The following is a 19,522-nucleotide window of genomic DNA, read 5'->3' on the forward strand; positions in this document are numbered from 1 at the left end:
ATTTTTTGAAGTCATTCTCTCTTAGGAGAGCAATTTCACATGTAGGCAGGTGCCAATATCATTAGCTCCTTTCTTTCCCTGTAGAACAGCTGATAGCAAATGACAGGACAGCCTACTTGCACAAGAACACAGATAATTTCTCTTCCTCCCATACAAAGCTTTACTGTTTCAGAGAAATATTTACAAACAATGAGAGCAAAATAATGAAATAAAATGTCAAGGCACAGATCTAAGTGCAGTATTTACCTTTCCAACACCTCAATGCAACTCATAAGCACTAGATTGCAGCTTGAGTTGTTACTGCTGGGCACCTTGAATTGACTTTCATGTGCATGCAAAGCTAGTGTAGAATGCTACCTACGTATCAGCCTGCTTTGCTGTAAGTACAAAGTGCACTTTGATCCCGGTTCAGGAGATTACTGTAATATAGCTTTTTTTTCAAAACTCAACTCTGCCTGAGTAGAACAAGAGCACAAAGCAGCCCGAAGGCATGAAAGCCACTGGAGAAGACTGTCCGTGACTTCTCTCTAGGACCTTCATCATAATCCTATTCAAGATCAGGGGTAAAATTGCTTTTTGTTAGAATACTGTGAAATCAGTAAAAGGTAAGCATGCCAGCTCCTGAGAACACAAGGGTAGGCTCAGGGTGGTTTAGGACATGGGGAGAAGGAGATGCCAAACAGAGCTATTTCTTTGTCTCTCAACTAGCACAGAGTACAGCATGAACAAGTCTTATGTAATGCAGCTGGAGAAATCCAGCTACATCGTGCCTACACCCCCAGCTGACATCTTCTCTCAGTTTGGGGCAGAGTTCATTCCTGAGAAACATCTTACCTAAAATTACATTTCAGAGCATAATAATATTTCCAGCATAACAAGAGTTTGGCAACAAGAACATTAGCTACATGTTAACATAACCTACCAGTCTATCCTAGTTGCTTTGGCTCCTTCTGGGTTACATGGAGCAAGACAGGACACATTTCACTTTTCTGAGATCTTTGTCTTCCCAAAGGGATAGATCTCTCTAGGTCTCTTCCCAGTGGCTAAGAGGAAACCTCAATGTCTACCTGAAGATTAGGCAAGATGAATCCTTAGGAATCCTTAGGTTGAAAGGCAGACATTGCCAGATCCTATCTAAATTATGTTTCAAAATGAAACATTGCTCCTTTTCAACAAGCAAGGGAACTACTTCAGAATCTGTCTCCTAGGATGGACCATTAGCACTGCTTCAGCCAGACAACAAACTCCATCACCCTTATACTGAGTCTGCATCTATCTATATGTGGGAACTGGTCTTCAGAAAGCACTGACTACATTGAGAAGAAACATGGAGCAGGAGTAAGAGGAAGCACTGGGGCATGGTCATGCACAACCTGAGGGCAAGGTAAAGAAGATCTCCTAGAACTGGTTGGATTTCTGGGCAAACAAAGGTCATTTGCGTTATTTTCTGGAGGGCTTTCTACGAGTCTAATCTCCCCAGGCAAGGGTCATGTTTGTGTCCGTTACTTATTCTCTTTGCTCTAGTGATCCTACAGTCTTTCCATTGACTGTAATGGCAGTGCTATTCATGGACTGACTCTAGGATTGGACTGTTTACTAAGCAAATAGTCAGAATCAGCAAATTTGGAGTCATATGGGCACCCAATAAGCAGCCTGTTTTGTTGTCGGATTTGCTATAAAATCCCAAATCCCCGCAGCTCCTAGCTGCTGGCACCAGGGCTCACTAACAGCAAACAGGATGGCCTTTCACTCTGTGCTCTTCATTTTCTTAGCTGGACTGGTATTTCTCTCTGAAGCTGCACCACTGGTGAGTCTCTTTTTGTTCAAACTCAATCATTAATGATAACTGAGATTTTCTACATGACTAGCATTCTCTTCATCCATGAAATTCTTTAACCATTTGGCATTGCTGGAGTGTTATTTTGCTCCAATGTTTTAAGCAGCTTCTTCAAGATTCCTAAAAAGCCTTTTTTTGCCATTTATCATCTTTTTCAGGATATTATGAAAGGGTCATAGATGTAGAAGGTGTGACCTTTTATTTCTGTCTGTTTCTGTCAGTCCATGACTCACATCCCATATCTCCAATATAAGAGGTAGCTTTACCTCTTCACCAAACAACTGCTTCTCTAAAACACCAAAAAAATACTTTTGAAGTATGACTAATTCTTTATAGTATAATGAATCTCAAGAAACAAATATTCTTTCAGTTCTAGGGATGTCATAGGTATTTCATCGTTGGTTTCCTAGGCTGCCTGCACTTATAATAAGTTACTATTTTCTTATTTGTTACCTCATTAAAAACATGCACATTATAACATTTTCCTAGGGCCATATGCAAATCTAAATATTTATCAAGCAATCTGTTTGTGTGTGTCAGTGTGTGTAATAGAGTCTTCAGTATAAAACTCTAAGATAGTCTGCTTTAAGAAATAGATGTTTGTGAACCATTTGTCAAAAAAAATTGCTTTTAAGTCAACTTTAGCTCTGCAATAAGAATTCATCTCTTCTTTGAAAGAAGGTTTTTGTAGGGCTGATGAACAGCTCCTATTCAACCTCTCCTGCTTTCCCTAGGTCTCCCATGGCTCTGTTGATTCCAAATGCCCTCTCATGGTGAAAGTGCTGGATGCAGTCAGAGGAAGTCCTGCATCTAACGTAGCTGTTAAAGTCTTTAAAAGGGCTGCAGATGGAAGCTGGCAGGACTTTGCTACTGGGTAAGTTACGTGGTCTTATGGAGCCGTTTTCAAGGTGCCTCGGGCAAACAATTGAGAAATAAAGGGAATGGGGCTCTGATCAAAAAAGCTTTCTAGCACATGTCACACTATCACTGTTAACAGGACATGAATTCTGGTCTAAAATCTGTCAGATTCAAGTGGAATTTATCCACAACTGAAATACATGCTAATTGCAAAAATATATTGAGATGCTTCTCTTACCTGTGTAAAGGAATAGGTTTAATAATTATTCTTCTAGCTCTAGTACTATCTTTCATTTCTATAAAAAGAATTAAAAAATACTTAAAAGCCTATTTACCAGAATTTTGTAGGTAATCCAGACTAACCTACTGTTTTATACATAACGGATATAGTTTTATTTGCAGCAGTAAACACATACAAAATCCTCTCTGTAAGATCTGACTGTACACATGCAAATAATAAGCACATTAATTGTCTTTTCCTCTTTAACAAGCATGCTGGTTGGAAGAAACTCCTTGACCAGGGAGTTTTAAGAAGTCCCATGATAACACAGCACAGAAGCATTTGTTTGTGGTTATTTCTATATATCTGCATGGCTTTTGCTAGAATGACAGCTTATTGCCTACAAAGCATCACTGAGGGGAAGGCAATAATACAATTCTCTTCAGTCTTTGGGAAAAGTATGGGTAACAGAGGAAAACATTTTACTAGAATTCAAATAGGTGAGATGATATTCAGGCATTTAGGTTTCATTATAACAACTCATGTAATTTTTATATCAATCAAGAGAAATCTTTAGTAACAGCAGGATATTCAAGCACAGAATGACAAGCACAAGCATGGACAGGAGCCACCAGAGCATTTAATTGTCTTTTCCTTGGATTTTTATGGCACAATTTACATAAAAGCTGCAGAAAAAAACCCACAGAAGACCACAAGGAGAGAGGTACCTTTCTCTCCCCCTGAAGGGTTTCTTTTTCTAAAACTCAAAGCTAACTTACTTTTTCCCCATTGAAAAGGAACAAGGTCAGGAGACTGAAGGAGAAACAAACACCTCCACTCCCAAATACTGTGTGTTAAACCAGGAACAAATTACTCTCAGAATGGATTTATATACCATAACGAACAGAGAAACACCATTAAAAAAGATACATTGCTTTCCAGGAAAGCAGAGACAAGGATAATGTCTTGTCCTTAATGAGTATTTCTGCCATTATCAAGAAACCCAGATTACTTCAAATGCTTTGTCAAGTGCTCTTGAATATATAATACAAAATACAGTTTACAGAGGAGTAAGATAAATGGAAGATAAATTAACGTTGGTGTTAAATGACCTCAGTTTTGTGGCATAACAGTGTTTTCTTGTTCAATTTGCAATGCTGGTCTCAACAAGCCCAAGGAGACAAATCCTGCAGTCCTCAGCCAACCGCTGTTGACATTTTAGGTCAGCACACCCCTGAGAAAATCAAATCCTTTCTCCTGAAATATAAACTGAGACTAACCCTAGGCAAGTGAGAACCACCGTGCTGGGGGAAGGCAGTGGAAGAACATTAAACCACAATTTTTATTGCAGGTGAAGATTTTGATCTTTCCCTTGACTTGCATCTTAACCAAGGTTTCTTACAGTGACACCCTTGACTTTAGCTGATGACACATTTTTCAACTGAGTTTTCACATTATTTTTCTTTTTCCTTTTTTTTTTCTTTTGGGAAAACCAGAGTTTCTCTGTGTTAAAGCAGATGAAAATCTGAATGCAATCAAAGAATACAATCTATAACTACTACGGTCAGGTCAATAACATTTGTAAATTACAGTACCTAGCAGATACATATGGAAAAAATACATTTTGTACAAATGTCTATAAAAAATATTTTTCTCCTTTTTGTTTGTTTGTTTTGACTTTGCTAACACATTTTAGGAAATTAAGCAAATGCATCTAGCAACTGGTGAATTTGGTGTAATGGTATTTAAGAGACAGGAAGTTAGCATAGCAACAGCTAACTTTATTAAAAAGGCTATTTCAAAATTAGTCTAACCAAAAATACTCAAGAAGAGATAACTTGAGCTGAGATGTACTCTGAGGAAGGCCTCAGGGCACAGAGACTGGGAAACATGTGATTTGGGTTCTGTATTAGCTCCTCCCTAGCTTTGAACCTCTCACACCTCACATGTCCTTGAAAAATCTAGGTCTTATCATATAGATCAAGAGTTGCAGTCGCCAAACATAGTTCTCATGTGAGCTAGGCTGTAAATCATAAAAAACAACTGCAGCATATTTGAGTGGTTCCCCCAACATCCTTCTTTCAAAAAAAAAAACAATCTCCTTCAAAATAATAATTCGTGCTCCTGAGATATATTTCTTCAGCATTCTGCATCTTAGCGCAGAGTTTATATCAGTGCAGTATGTAGCCCAAGAGTACATAAAGGCATTATTGCATAGGCAGTGTAGATTTAACCTGGTCACAACATATAACTAAGGTCCAGACAGTGAAAACGTGCATCAGGATTGCAGTCTAGGCTGGAACCATAGTAGCTTAACCAGAGGTTTGCAAATTTCCTGCTGGAAAAGCACAGCTTTAATATGACTATCCATCTTACAGCAGATGCTGGCAGTCCGCATCCTATTAAGAATAAACAACCATACTATATTTATTCCTCAACTCAGACAGTAATACAAGTGCTGTTCAGAAGGGATCGCTTGTAGCCTTTTGCTACCAGGGATGAATGTAGGGCATCCTCTGGCTTGTGCTACTCCCATCCAGGCTCTGAATTGCACACTGTCCTGTTGGCTGTCAATGAAGCAGTACTGCTGAAGGCTTTCCTTGTGATACCACTTGCACTGAAGGACTATTGCTTAATAACTGAAATGAAGTGCCACTAACTCCTGGTAGTGGGCCAGAGTCTTCAAGTGAACTCTTGTTTCCAGTTTCCCAACTGTTCAGTGCAGTTAACATCTCAAACTCTGGGTCAGCAGTTATTAGGGAAAGCACCCTTCAAGATGCATCCATGCTTTTCTCAAACTAAAACTTATGTGTTTACATGAACAAAGATTTTGAGGTAGACACTATTTTTCCTTTTAATGGGTTTTTGTGTAAACTACTCAGCTTCTAAGTAGATGTAAACAAATTGTTATCTTGTACTCTGAACACTTCTACAGGATCCTAGCAATTCTATTTCATGGTTTCCAGGACACTTGTCATAGAATCATAGAATAGGGTTGGAAAGGACCTTCAGATCATCTAGTTCCAACCCCCCTGCCATGGGCAGGGACACCTTACACTAAACCATGTTACCCAAGGCTCTGTCCAACCTGGCCTTGAACACTACCAGGGATGGAGCATTCACAACCTCCCTGGGTAACCCATTCCAGTGCCTCACCACCCTCACAGTAAAGAACTTCCTCCTTATATCCAATCTAAACCTCCCCTCTTTAAGTTTGAACCCGTTACCCCTTGTCCTATCACTACAGTCCCTAATGAAGAGTCCCTCCCCAGCATCCCTATAGGCCCCCTTCAGATACTGGAAGGCTGCTATGAGGTCTCCACGCAGCCTTCTCTTCTCCAGGCTGAACAGCCCCAACTTTCTCAGCCTGTCTTCATACGGGAGGTGCTCCAGTCCCCTGATCATCCTCGTGGCCCTTCTCTGGACTTGTTCCAACAGTTCCATGTCCTTTTTATGTTGAGGACACCAGAACTGCACACAATACTCCAAGTGAGGTCTTGTCAATGAGTTCTTCCTCCTTCTACCTACTGCCTCTTATTAAAGCAATATGAATTAAGCAGGAAATACTAATTGAATGAAAACAGATGTGTACACTTCACAAATTGCCCGCGAACCATGTTTCAAATAGGGCTTGGGTTCTCTGCAGGTTCGGTCTACCCTGGATCCAGTTGATTTCACTTGTATTGGACTAGTGAAACTTTTGTCAATCTTCAAATTGCTAAACTTGAAATATAAGAAAATCTGAAAATTAGCATGGCAATTCCTATCCTGTTTCTTCTTAATTTAAGCAAAAGCTCTGTCATTCAGACTTTTTTCATCTACCACTGTTAACCAAAGATAACAAGTAAGATGAAGAAGGAGGCAACAGCTGGAAAAGAAAAGCTGCAATAGCCCAACTGATTGTGTCTCTGATAAGCAGTGTGCCACTGCTGTCTCCCCTTCCTCTCTTCCTCCTCAAGCTTTTCTGTTTTCTGCCTGAACAGTTACTCTTGCCGTAAAACAGGAAAGTTCCACTAGTTCTTCAAGTCAAGACTCTCTTCATTTTTCCTTCAACTACATCATGTGATTATGAAGTGCTATAAATATCAAATAAATATTTTCAGGGGAAAAAATGTTTAAAAAATCAGAAATAGAAGGAGAGAAAAGAGATAAGTGGGGTTTAGCAGCTAAGTATGCAAATATTTAAACAGCTGTCACGCAAAACTTGGTCCTTTTCAAACCAATAGGGTGCAATGCCAGCTATATTTCCTTCTTCCTTCTGGACTTCATTAATCCATCCACATATTTTTTGTTAATAGCTGAGTACATGCTCTCTCTCAGCTGAGAATTCCTATCGTTCATTTACGTGGCACCCAGAAGAGGTCCCTGCTCTTTAACCAAGGCACTGTAATTCAAATTAATAAAATCTTGATGTTAAATTGCTTTTCCAAGATACTACCACTCAGGGTCACATAAAACTGTATCAAAGGTAAAACCTATGGCCTCAGTTCTAATAACTAGAGAACAAAATAATTTTCCACTAAAATCTCTCTTCTCTCTTTAATTCTAATTTAAGATTTGCCATCTTGCCTTTCATCATACCAATCCTTTTCCTAAGCCGCTAACATTTGGTTCCAGAAGGCACTTGGTACAAGTTAAACATGATATTAAAAGAGGGTTCTTAACTATAATCTCTGCTGTAGCAATAGAAATGACAAAAAAAGCCACCCAGCTTTGATTTGTGCTGTGTGGTTCGGTTGATACCCTGGAGGGAAGGAATGCCATCCAGAGGGACCTTGACACACTTGTGAGGTGGGCTGATGCCAACCTCATGAAGTTTAACCATGACAAGTGCAAGGTCCTGCACCTGGGTCGGAGCAATCCCAGGCACAGCTACAGGTTGGGCAGAGAAGAGATTCAGAGCAGCCCTGCAGAGAAGGACTTGGGGGTGTTGGTTGATGAGAAAATGAACATGAGCCGGCTTCAGTGTGCGCTTGCAGCCCAGAAAGCCAACCGTATCCTGGGCTGCATCAAAAGGAGCGTGACCAGCAGGTCCAAGGAGGTGATCCTGCCCCTCTCCTCTGCTCTTGTGAGACCTCACCTGGAGTATTGTGTGCAGTTCTGGTGTCCTCAACATAAAAAGGACATGGAACTGTTGGAACAAGTCCAGAGAAGGGCCACAAGGATGATCAGGGGACTGGAGCACCTCCCATATGAAGACAGGCTGAGGAAGTTGGGGCTGTTCAGCCTGGAGAAGAAAAGGCTGCTTGGAGACCTCATAGCAGCCTTCCAGTATCTGAAGGGGGCCTATAGGGATGCTGGGGAGGGACTCTTCATTAGGGACTGTAGTGATAGGACAAGGGGTAACGGGTTCAAACTTAAACAGGGGAAGTTTAGATTGGATATAAGGAGGAAATTCTTTCCTGTGAGGGTGGTGAGGCACTGGAATGGGTTGCCCAGGGAGGTTGTGAGTGCGCCATCCTTGGCAGTGTTCAAGACCAGGTTGGACGAGGCCTTGGGTGATACGATTTAGCGTAAGGTGTCCCTGCCCATGGCAGGGGGGTTGGAACTAGATGATCTTAAGGTCCTTTTCAACCCTAATTATTCTATGATTCTAGTTATTCTATGATTCTAAGTAAGCCACAGGGGCAGGCTCTGCAATACAGAAACATACGCTACATGGGAGGGAATTATTTCAGATGATTAGAAACCATTCAGTGTAGAATTTGGCTGTGCAGCACCTCTGCTGTTTAATATTCCACATCAACTGTTTCTGTTTAGCATCTAAATGACAGTATAAAATATTTATGTAGATATTTTACCATTACAGGAAAACCACAGAATATGGGGAGATCCATGATCTCACAACAGAAGAACAGTTTGTAGAAGCAGTATACAGGGTTGAGTTTGACACCAGCTCTTACTGGAAGGGACTTGGGCTTTCTCCATTCCATGAATATGCTGATGTAAGTATCTGCAAATATATCTAATAACCTGTATATAATGTAGTGGCATCAGTTGGAAAAAACAGCTGCAGTCCTTTAATACTGCAGGAGTGTCAAAATTCAGTGAAATGGTTCACTGCCACATAACATTTGGCAGATAAAGGCAATATACAACTGGCTAAGCCAAAGGAAGTAGCTGACTTCTGTGCAAATACTGATACAGCTCTTCCAAATGGAGCTGATCCCATTCACCCATTCAGACTAGTAGGGACCTTCGTTCAAAAAAAGCTACATTATTCAAAAGTACACAGTGTTTAAAAACAAAGGCAAAAAAAGAAATAAAAAACTGCTTTTATTGTTGCTGAAGGAATACAGGGATTTGGAAAAACCAGTTTTATGGGAAATAAGCTATTCTTTAAGCAGATGTATTTTGCCCATATCAGCCCCTGGCAATCCCTGAATTCTAGTGTGACCTGTAATTATAGGAAAAGACAATTCTTTGTGATGTCCCTTTAAAAAAAGGAAAAAGATGCTTAGTACTGAGATATGCAATAGAAAAAAAGAAAAAAAAACAACCCCCAAAAAAGGCATAAAAGTATGAAGAAATAACCATAGTGGGAGCAGAAAAGTTGGCTGTTTCATCAATACTCAGATGTCACAAGTAGGCCAGCAATATAATCATGTCTTATGTCTCCCTTTGCTTTCAGCCCTGCACTGATTTATTGTGTGCTCTTCCAAAATATTGTTTTAATTCTTCAGGCTTAATCTGCCATTAAATTTAAGATTCCCCAAATTAAGTAGTCTGGAATGGCTACAGTTTGTATTATAGAACATTTTAAACCCTAAGTTTATGAAGGTCTGTGAAGACTAAAACAGATGACTAAGGCCCATGTCCATAAAAGTCTGAGGTGCAGCTTGGGTCATTTAGGTCAAATAAACAATCCTCAAAAACATCCTCTAGCCACCTGGATGTCTGAAAGTTGCTGGGGCATACAGAAAGGCTCACCTCAAAAAGTGCTTAAAAGCACCTCTTTGAGACTGTTCCAGCTAGGCTGTTGAAGAAGACTTCCTTTGATGTAATAGCCCACAGGTCAACAAATTAACCTCGGAAGTGGGCAATGACTGACTGTGTCTGTGTACAAGGTAACGGGAGCCTACAGCCCGCATGTCCCAGCTGCTTAAGACTTTGGCGGGGCTGGGATGTAGGAGGGAACTCTAGTCCTCTTGTAGAAAGCATGTCATGGTTCAGAAAACAGATCAAATATTAGACTGAAGAGAGACAAAGAAAGTGGGAGCTTAAGCCTGGTGATGACACTTTCTTGGAAACTAGGTGTCTCAAGTTCCAGGGACTGATCTGGAGAGCAGCAAACCTGAATTATCTTAGGCCAAGTGTTCTCCTTGTTCTAGCAAGTCTAGACACACAGTTCTTAATGCAACAGCTGACCCATCACTAGCTGTGTTAAAAACAGGAGTGAAGCACGGAAGTACAGAAAACAGCATCGGCTTCCAACAGCCCACCTTGCTTGGACACCTCACACAGAGAGGTTGCATTTAAGGTCACTAGATGGGATTTCATCTCTCTGTCTTTCTTATTGTTTTTTTGAGATACCTCCCGCTCATCTTCCCATTCCACATCACTAACTATTTTGGCTGAGTCGTGTGTAGGTCTTTACATTTAAATTCACTGCAGCCAAGGCTCTTTGTGATCCTCACTCCGGATCTTAACACATTTCTCAGTCTTCAGCAAGTACCACGAAGTAAGGGGGAGCATTACACTTCAGAAGGGCAAAATCACTGACTGGACAGAACAGGCAAAGTATTTTGCAGAGGAAACGGAGTGTGCTTCTTTATTCTTACTAAGGTAGTTTTGAACATACATTGCTCATTGTGATCACAAGTTTTCTCTTTTCCAGGTGGTGTTCACTGCTAATGATTCTGGTCACCGCCACTATACCATTGCCGCTCTCCTCAGTCCTTTCTCTTATTCAACCACTGCTGTTGTCACTGATCCCAAGGAATAAACATGTACTGTCGTTACACAAACTCCCTCCTCCACTAGAACTATAGTAGGCTTTTAGGAGGAAGGTTTTTCCTACTGCTAATACATAACTTTTTGCTCCATTAGGGTTTTTTTTCCATTTTGTAACCTGGCAAACTTCAGACAAGTCAATAAAATATTACTTCTTTAAAACAGTTTTGATTCTATAGGTGAAGTTTTATTGTGTTCTAAGGTGTCATGATTTACATTCAAGTGCAAAGGACATCTGGAAAATATGCATGGCATGGCACTTGAATTGGTTCTGTTATCTTCCTCCGCTACCTCAAAAAAAAATCTCACCACATGCACTGGCTCAAAATAAGAAAGATATAAAATTGTATTACCTTAAAAAATTTTGACCAAACACACATACTCAAAATAAGAAAGTCATCCATGCTACTCACAGTTTACACACAGAAGAGATGGTCAGGCTATCAACTGGGTCACAAGGTAAACAGGAGAAATTCTGAATACCTAGCAGCAGAATAAACAATGCTGAAGGGCTGTTTGAAATATATACATGCAGAGAACTGAAGGAGTTAAAAGTGTACCTTTACTTAAAACTTCAGGTAAGCCTCAATACTTTGTCTTTTCAGGGGGAAAATTTGCTGCTTAATCAATGTAGGAAGTTCTGAAGCTATTTCAATTAGCACCATTTTTAATAACTTTGATCTTTAACCCTGTTGGCTCTTTTCCAGATGCATTTCAGTTAAATCTCTAATAAATCAAATCTCCATCTATCATTTTAAAAGAAGTCCTAAAATAAAACCAACATCTTAAATTTCTCTTTATATTTTTAGAAACAGGAAAAGGTAAGCTGTAGAGTGACTGTGATTCAAATAATATTGTTGATAAACTGACTGAAGACTTCGAGGGCTTTCACAGTGATTTCTACAGACTCACGGCCTACTGCGTTTAAAGTATCATAAAGCACAGGAATTACTTTTTTTAACAGGATTACAGAAACTACAGAGATAGTTACTGAAATCATGCCGTTCAGAAACTATCAGCCTTCACCTGCCACTGACATTGGAGTTTACCTCTACACATACAGCCTTCTGGAATGACTGCATACCAAATGAATTCATAACTTCTAAAAGCTTGCCTTTAACATTTCACTATTCAGTTACTTTGTTCCCTGATTTCTGGACACTACCACAGTTACGCAACCCCTGTAAGCAGTGCAAATAGTTTCAAAACAGCACCCATTTTAAGGTATGCAGATTTCATGGGGTCCTGCTGTTCCTGGGGCTTGAAAACCAGTAGGTTTGATTTGCTGTGGCTTATGCCCAGCCCTCAAAATAGGACGTATGTTTACGTATGTGTAGTAATTCAAAAACCCAAAACCAAATAAAAAATCTACTCTGCACACATCTGTTCATCTGGCAACAGGATAAACCTAGCAAGAGAGTGAATACACGTGTCTAACCAAAGATCAGAAAGGCAAAGTTTAATTTCAAGAAGTAACATTTCCCTAAATTGAAGCAGATGCTTCTGGTGGGAGCTGACTTGAGTTGTACTTGAACTTGTACTGAATCCAAGGGAGAAATGAAGTGACAAGACTTAAAACACTGTTTAACTATGCTTCAGAAATGGGTATGTAGGGATCTGGTTATCATGCTGGAAATGGAAAGTATTATTTTTTCTTGAGAGGAATGCATAAGGTAACTACAGCCCACACATTATCCACTTACTTTTCATGAGAGGTGGGGAGAAGGCCACCATAGAGGGAAATCTCTTAACTGATAAACATGGGTGAGTCAATTAAGCCAAGCCACAGAGAAATTCTCACTGAAACTGAAATTGTCAAGTTGACAAGAAATTTGTATTGCTCTTCATTGTATGAGGTCTTTACAGCACTAATTCCTCAACAGAGACAAATAAAACAGAATAAACATTGTTTCCAAGAAAATAAATATACTGCAGTTGAGCTAGGCAATGTTCACAATACTTCCATAGGCAATGGTAGCAGACACATATTTTTGCAGACAAGGTTCATGTTTGTACGGGTTACTTATTTTCCCATTGTTTACTAAGTAAATAGAATGAATCAGTATGTTGAAAGTCATATGGGTTTTCTGACAAGTAGCCTCAGTTTAGAGGCCTTGATATAAAAATCAGAGATCCCAACAGTTTCTACTTGCTGACGCTGAGACTTCCTAGGGGTAGGCAAAATGGCTTTTCATTCTGTATTTCTCGTTTTCTTAGCTGGCCTGGCATTTGTCTCCGAAGCTGCACCACTGGTAAGTGTCTCAGGATTGAGGTCCTTCATACTATGTAGTCCCAGATTTTCTTTTTTATGTATACTTTAATTCTTACAAATGAAAAATAGGTTATTCTATTTTACTGCAATTCTTTTGATTTCATCAACTGCGGTTCTCTCCTACTGCTCTTTTTCTGGTCCTTCTTTCCCCTTTGCTAGTGACTAGTGAGAAGGTTACAGAAGCAGCACTTGTCATTAGACTCAGCTACGTCAAAAATAATGTGAAACTTGAAAAGAAAAAAATATCTTAATCACTACACAAAAGCCTTGGGCCTGTTGAAAAGAAACTAACAGCCCTTATAACACAATAACCAAAATCCTGTTGTGAGGGATTTCATTTCTTCTGGTGAGACCCACGCTGAGGAAATGCCTTCTCTAGTCCTCTCCCTTTCTACTCTACCCACTACAGTTCTATCCCAAGCAAGCAAGAGGAGATATCAACACTCATCGATGCAAGCAAAGAACAGAGCCAAACCCAAGATCACACTTCCAGAGGGCTCATTTATTCCAGCAAGGCAAGCCAGAGACATATGCTTCAGCCTGGAATTCTTCTAAAATTGACTTGTCTGTCTCCCCTCCTACTCATCCTCTCCTGCTCTGATCTTTGGGAAAATAAATACCTGACCAACCTTTGTGAGGAAGCAGATTTCCACTGAGCTCCCAGGGTATAAAAAACAGGAAAATAAGTAGTGGAATTAGAGCCCCACCTTGCCAATGCCTTAGAACACTAGTGAGGAGCCTCTGCATTCCAGAAAGGTAATGTGAGGAGTCCGGGCATACAGGCAGTATAGATACATGCAGATACATTGGTCTGATATAGGGCAGGGTTCCTGGCTGGTGGGGAACTCAACAGATGACAGACTGTAAGACGGAACATAAGAGAGGGCTCTTAGTTTTTAACATCTACATCACAATTTATTTTGTAATGATTAAATGGAGATCAATGATTGCTATTCTGAGATCATCGCTGATTAGCACCTTCCACAAAGCTCTATTTTCTCACTTTTCACGTACAGACTTAGGTAATGGAAGGTCAAAGTCCTGATTCAACTCCACTTTTGAGTAGGTAAAACATAAAGGCATAACCATTGCTTGCTATTAACATGCTGGGAGTGAAACTACAGCCATCCCATCTTGGAGGGAAGGTTTTCCTCTCCTACCCCTGCACAACTGCCAGGGGGTGACAAATCTGATACAACATAAGGAGAGGCTTCTTATGTGGTGCTTTTCAAATTTACAGGAGAATGAAGATAACTCCATGGCAACAAGACATCATAGTCTCTCAAATGCAGAAAGCTGTGCTTGAATTACCACTCCAAAATAAAGAGTTGATAGATTTCTAAACATTCCTACTACTTTTGGTGATTTAATTATTTCCTGTTGAGGTCACAATCTAGTTACAACTTCATGCTGGAGATGATGTGTACTTAAGCCATGCAAATAGAAAACACAAGTGTGTACTCACACACAGCCGCAGTGCCTCCCCAGTGCACATAGCTACACTCCTGACGGCTCCTGACATCTTTCTTCCTAGTTCCACACAGTATCCAGCCCCCAGAATGCTTTAGGCTACATTTGTGCAGTACACCTTGTTCTTGTTCAGAAAAATACAGTATACTCTATAGATCTAAAGAATAATAGTGCTTACTGCTTTATTACACATCATTGAGAACCCTTCTTACAATACAAAAATTCTCTCTTCCTCTCTGAAGGACTCTGCTGACTCCAAGCATCCTCTTTTTATAAAAATTCTGGATTCAGTCCGAGGAAGTCCAGCTCCAAATGTTCCAGTTAAGTTATATAAAGAAGCTGCAGATGGATCTTGGGAACTGTTAAACTCAAAGTAAGTAATACCAAAATAGTGAGTGAAAGAAGGGAAAGGCAATGGGAAGAGGCCAAATAGTTGAAAAATCAGCTTCACATTCTCTAACATGCCTTTTTTTTATTCAGCAGAAAGTAACATACTATTGAACAAATTTGCTGCTGTCTTTTAACTGTACTACAGTTTCAACTACCAAAATGGTTTTATAATGCTTTTATAATTACTATGAGCCCAAGAAAGTATTCTAAAATACCCTTTAATTCAATCATCACTTCTCTTCAATTTCATTACAAAGGATTATATTACTTTTTAGTACCCAGCAATGAACTGCTGCATTGTTACCAGAAGAATCAGGCAGATTCTTAGGTTTTTTTTAAACTAAGACTCGGGTGGAGCATCCTACCTTTACTGGCTATTTTCCTTCTTTCGAAATGGATTTTCATTTAATCAACACCACAGCTTTAGCAAGAAAACATGAAACTCTTTTGAACATATACAACCTCATATTTGATAGCCACCTTTAATTCAAAAACAAGGAATCAGCCAAAGGAGAAAATCTGGCGATAAAGCTTCCTCATCTCCTCCCCACAGAAAAGAAATTACATTTAAAACGAAAAAAATAATCTCCCAGATATTTAAATGCTGCCATATCTTAAAAAAAAAGGAATTGTGGAATTTCATATGTAGATAACTTTTAAATAGTGGGACTCCAGATGCATTTCTAGACAGTCCATGAGAAACTGTACGCAAGTGGCTCTTTGGTGTTATAAAGCAGCAGGCTGGCAGAAACGACAGTGCTCTCATATGTGTCCCTGAAAAATAGCCATAGTGAAGGCCGCACATACTTGTACAAGGTGGGGAAGAACAATCTATTCACATTGTCCTACTTAAATCACCTTCCACCCCTCAAGTGAGCAGATAGCTTCACACATATTCTGTCACCGGAAATATACGAAATCTTCTATTAAGAGGGTGTTTAGTTTATCTTCATTCAACTCTGAACTTAGAGGCTTTATATAAAGATACTGGGCCGAACAGCTAGATGTTGACTAAAGCCATAAAAACATCCTTAACATTTGAAACAAAGAACAAAGTAACCTTAAGATAAGGTGTGCAAACATTGTGATAATAATAAATCAACCTCTCCAGCCTTCTTAATTTGTAAATAACTGAATTTTAACAAGAGATTCTGAAATAACTGTTCTCAGTTAAAAATATGTTTGGGTTTAGTTGAAAAAGCTTATTAAAAAAAATGAAAGTTTATCTAATAATGACCAATCTACAAAAATAGAGACATTCAAATGGATAAAAAAAGTCTGACAACTGACTACAGAGCAACTTAGAAGTTACAAGTGCTATTCTATGACTCACACGCTACATTAAAGTACAAATCTTAAGTAATGCATTGGACAATGATATCAAAAACATTGAATTCTTAATTTTTTTATGCATGCAATTTGAATAAAATATGTTCAGAAAAGATATGGCAGCCAGAACACAAAACAGTGGCTTGTGACTACTAAAATCAGACACTAGCAATGGATAACCTACCCAACCAAAAACCTAGGATAATTTATTTCACAGAAATAGGTTTCAACCAAGAGACATGTTTAAGAGACAGAATTCAATATTGGTTCTGGAGCCCTAAATTGGTTGGTGTTCAAAGGTGCATCATTTCAAGGCAGAACTATGGCCTTGGATAGCATTGATAGCATCTTCAAATAAAACAAAACCATCTGTTTGCCAAGGATGGAAAATCAACTGATCAATACAGACAACAGGGTATTCCATAAGGCTATGTTGGCTGACCTCCAGTAATTTCAAATAGCAGACTTCAAATTTCAAATAGCCACTTGTAGAGAAAAATTTATACTCAATACATCTAAATAAGAACAAAAAAATCAAGAGTTGACCCTACTTACTTGCACAGTAAGTGCACCATAGAGCTCCTGCATTGCTTACAACAGTGGCAAAGCTCTCCCTCTGAGTGGCTAAATTTAATTAACTCCAAGACCCTGCCAAGAGTCTATGAACAATAATGTCAACTTCTGGCTCACCCTCAAGCCATACAGCGTAGTGACATGGCAGGCAGCCAGCTGCTGTGGCAATGGAGGATATAACAAATGCCAGGATAAGCTCTGAAGCATCCATAATACAGATGGACATACACCATTCCAGACCAATAGAAGTATTTGTCACATTACTTAAGCTACACAACGTCACTCAAATTCAATTGCTAAGATCTGCATTCTTGGGGTTTCAACCAAAATATAAAAGTGCATTCTTCTGTCATCACAGACAAACCAATGACAACGGCGGGCTCCATGAACTCACTACTAAGGAACAATTTGTAGCAGGGTTGTACAAGATTGAGCTTGACACAGCCTCTTATTGGAAGAGTCTGGGCTTGAACCCCTTCCATCACCATGCTGATGTGAGTATTCATTTTCTCCTGTACTTTAGCTGCAAAGAATACAGATCCTTTACCTGTCTAGGCTTCAATTAGTAACTAAATGTTGAGCTTTCTTTTCACTTTAAAGTGTTTCTGCATTAACACTTTAAATCTATAGCCTCAAAGCTTTTTAACATACTCGGGAGAGAATGTAATTACTAGCTTCCCCGTAAGTCTCAATAAGCTCTTAGATGCATTACTTTCAAACAGGTTTTCCAGCCTTCTACCTCTACTTAAGCCTGTGATTCTTTCTACTCTAGACACCTAAGGGAGAACAACAGGTGAATTATTCTATTCCTGGGAAAATAATTTTTCTGCCTTTTGGATCCAGGAGTTTCACAACTGTAGGCAGTTTATAATTTAGATTTTTAAAGATAATGGAAGTATGAAACGCATTCTGGATGCTTGGATCCTCAGGTTAAAAAAAAAAAAAAGTATAACAGGCCTTTTTAGTTTGCATGGGATAGATTGGTTAGAGAAGGTGGTCTAAACCAGCTACCAGCTGAGGCCAACTAGAGGGTTAGGGACTCCATGGGGGCTCTCCCCTTCCCCTCCGCAGTGTCAGACCTTTCATATAAGCTTTCAGTAGCAGCTGCAGCCCTGTATTATTGTTTACTGGACTGTGACAGACCAGTGAACACCACCAGCCATACAGTTTGCAACTGCTGTCCAAACAGCCATTCCTCATCTCTTGAAGAAAAGGTAGCAAACCCCTGGGTTAAACTTTGTTTCTGCCTCCCTAAAATATAGATGAGAAATTATATTCTTATTCTAAACAACAATGAAGGTTAACACTGGATAGTCTTGCCTTCTGTGATAACTAAAACAAAAGAGGCAAGATGATTTACAGCATGTAAGAAATTTATTATACATCAAGATGCTTAAGTCTATATTCCAGACTAGAAATAAATTTAATACAGAGTGCAAGAGCTCCTTTCTTAAAAATAAGCCTCAGTGGGGAACATCATGTTTTTGCTCAGTTCACTGGTTGTTTCATATGCATCTTTTTTACCAATGTTGAAAGGAGCAGAAGCTGTGCACCACAGAATTATTAGACTACCTATTTTAAAAGTTGACACCCATAATCTCACACAAATAATTTTACTATGTAAAAGGAGATATCAAAGGATAGGATATGAGCTGGGAAAGATGTTAAAAAGACTATTATAAATCATTCATATATAAAGTTATTACCATGTTGCGGCTGAAGGACTAATGCCGTTCTTCTCTACCTACTAGATGTAGGTAAAGAGAAACTCATTGCTTTGTATTTTTGCCTGACGATAGTGACTGTAGCACTATGTTTAATTCTGTTCCTCAAAGCTCAGGACTTCATAAGAGCAACAAAAATAGTCAAATACTTCAAATACTTGAAAGAATGCCTTTTTTATTTTTCCATTTTTAATAAAGACAGTCAATGGGTTCAATAAGGAACCACTTACAAGTATCAACAAGGAAACCATTATTTGGATGATAAATATATTTGATGAAATTTTAAATAATATATGTGACAGGGATGTTTTTAGGAAAGGATATTTAACGTGGAAAAACTGTGTGACAGGCAGTCACAGATCACTGTGATCAAATCACAAGAGAAGGTATTTTCGAAGTTTTGTGAGAGGTTAGATAAAATGATTACAATGGTTCCATATAGGCTCACAGCTAGAGATCATTTCTCATTTATCTTGTATGTTTTCTTTTTCCAGGTGGTGTTCACAGCTAATGATGGTAGTTATCGACATTATTCCATTGTTGTTCTCCTCAGTCCCTTTTCTTACTCAACTACAGCAGTAGTTAGTGAGCCAGTGGAGTAGAAGCAAATATTAAGGATGGCAATTTAGAGGTGTAAATTAAAGATTCCATCAATGGTAAGAACTTAGTTTCTAACTGTATCAACAGCAAATCACTTGTTTTCTCACTTTGTTAATTTTATGAGAAACATGTATCGATTTTGCTTTCAAATACTCTTCTGAATAAAAGTATTCTTTATTTCTGTATTCTGTAAGTATTGTTCTTCTGAATAAAAATTTAGGGTTTGAAAAAAACACATTAAGCTTAGAAAAAAATTGCACTGAAACTCCATTACTGAGACTCTAAGAATAAATCAA

The 19,522-nt window shown here is 39.0% G+C and overlaps 2 protein-coding genes across 2 annotated transcripts; both read left to right on the forward strand.

Annotated features, from left to right (window-relative positions):
* Positions 1-1,650: 1,650 nt before the first annotated feature.
* Positions 1,651-11,032, forward strand: LOC130592936 (transthyretin). Its single transcript, XM_057397680.1, has 4 exons — positions 1,651-1,807; positions 2,572-2,711; positions 8,725-8,860; positions 10,753-11,032. Exons 1-4 carry the CDS (start codon positions 1,739-1,741, stop codon positions 10,858-10,860), a joined length of 453 nt encoding a protein of 150 aa, XP_057253663.1. The 5' UTR covers positions 1,651-1,738; the 3' UTR covers positions 10,861-11,032.
* A 1,930-nt stretch (positions 11,033-12,962) lies between these two features.
* Positions 12,963-19,411, forward strand: LOC130592937 (transthyretin-like). The gene is made up of 4 exons (XM_057397681.1): positions 12,963-13,120; positions 14,853-14,983; positions 17,261-17,396; positions 19,121-19,411. Exons 1-4 carry the CDS (start codon positions 13,052-13,054, stop codon positions 19,226-19,228), a joined length of 444 nt encoding a protein of 147 aa, XP_057253664.1. The 5' UTR covers positions 12,963-13,051; the 3' UTR covers positions 19,229-19,411.
* Positions 19,412-19,522: the final 111 nt, after the last annotated feature.

This window comes from Pezoporus wallicus, unplaced genomic scaffold (genome assembly GCF_028554395.1).
Source record: "Pezoporus wallicus isolate ANWC-B61680 ecotype Strahan unplaced genomic scaffold, APGP_CSIRO_Pwel_v1 contig_227, whole genome shotgun sequence".
In the NCBI taxonomy this organism is placed as follows: domain Eukaryota; kingdom Metazoa; phylum Chordata; class Aves; order Psittaciformes; family Psittacidae; genus Pezoporus; species Pezoporus wallicus.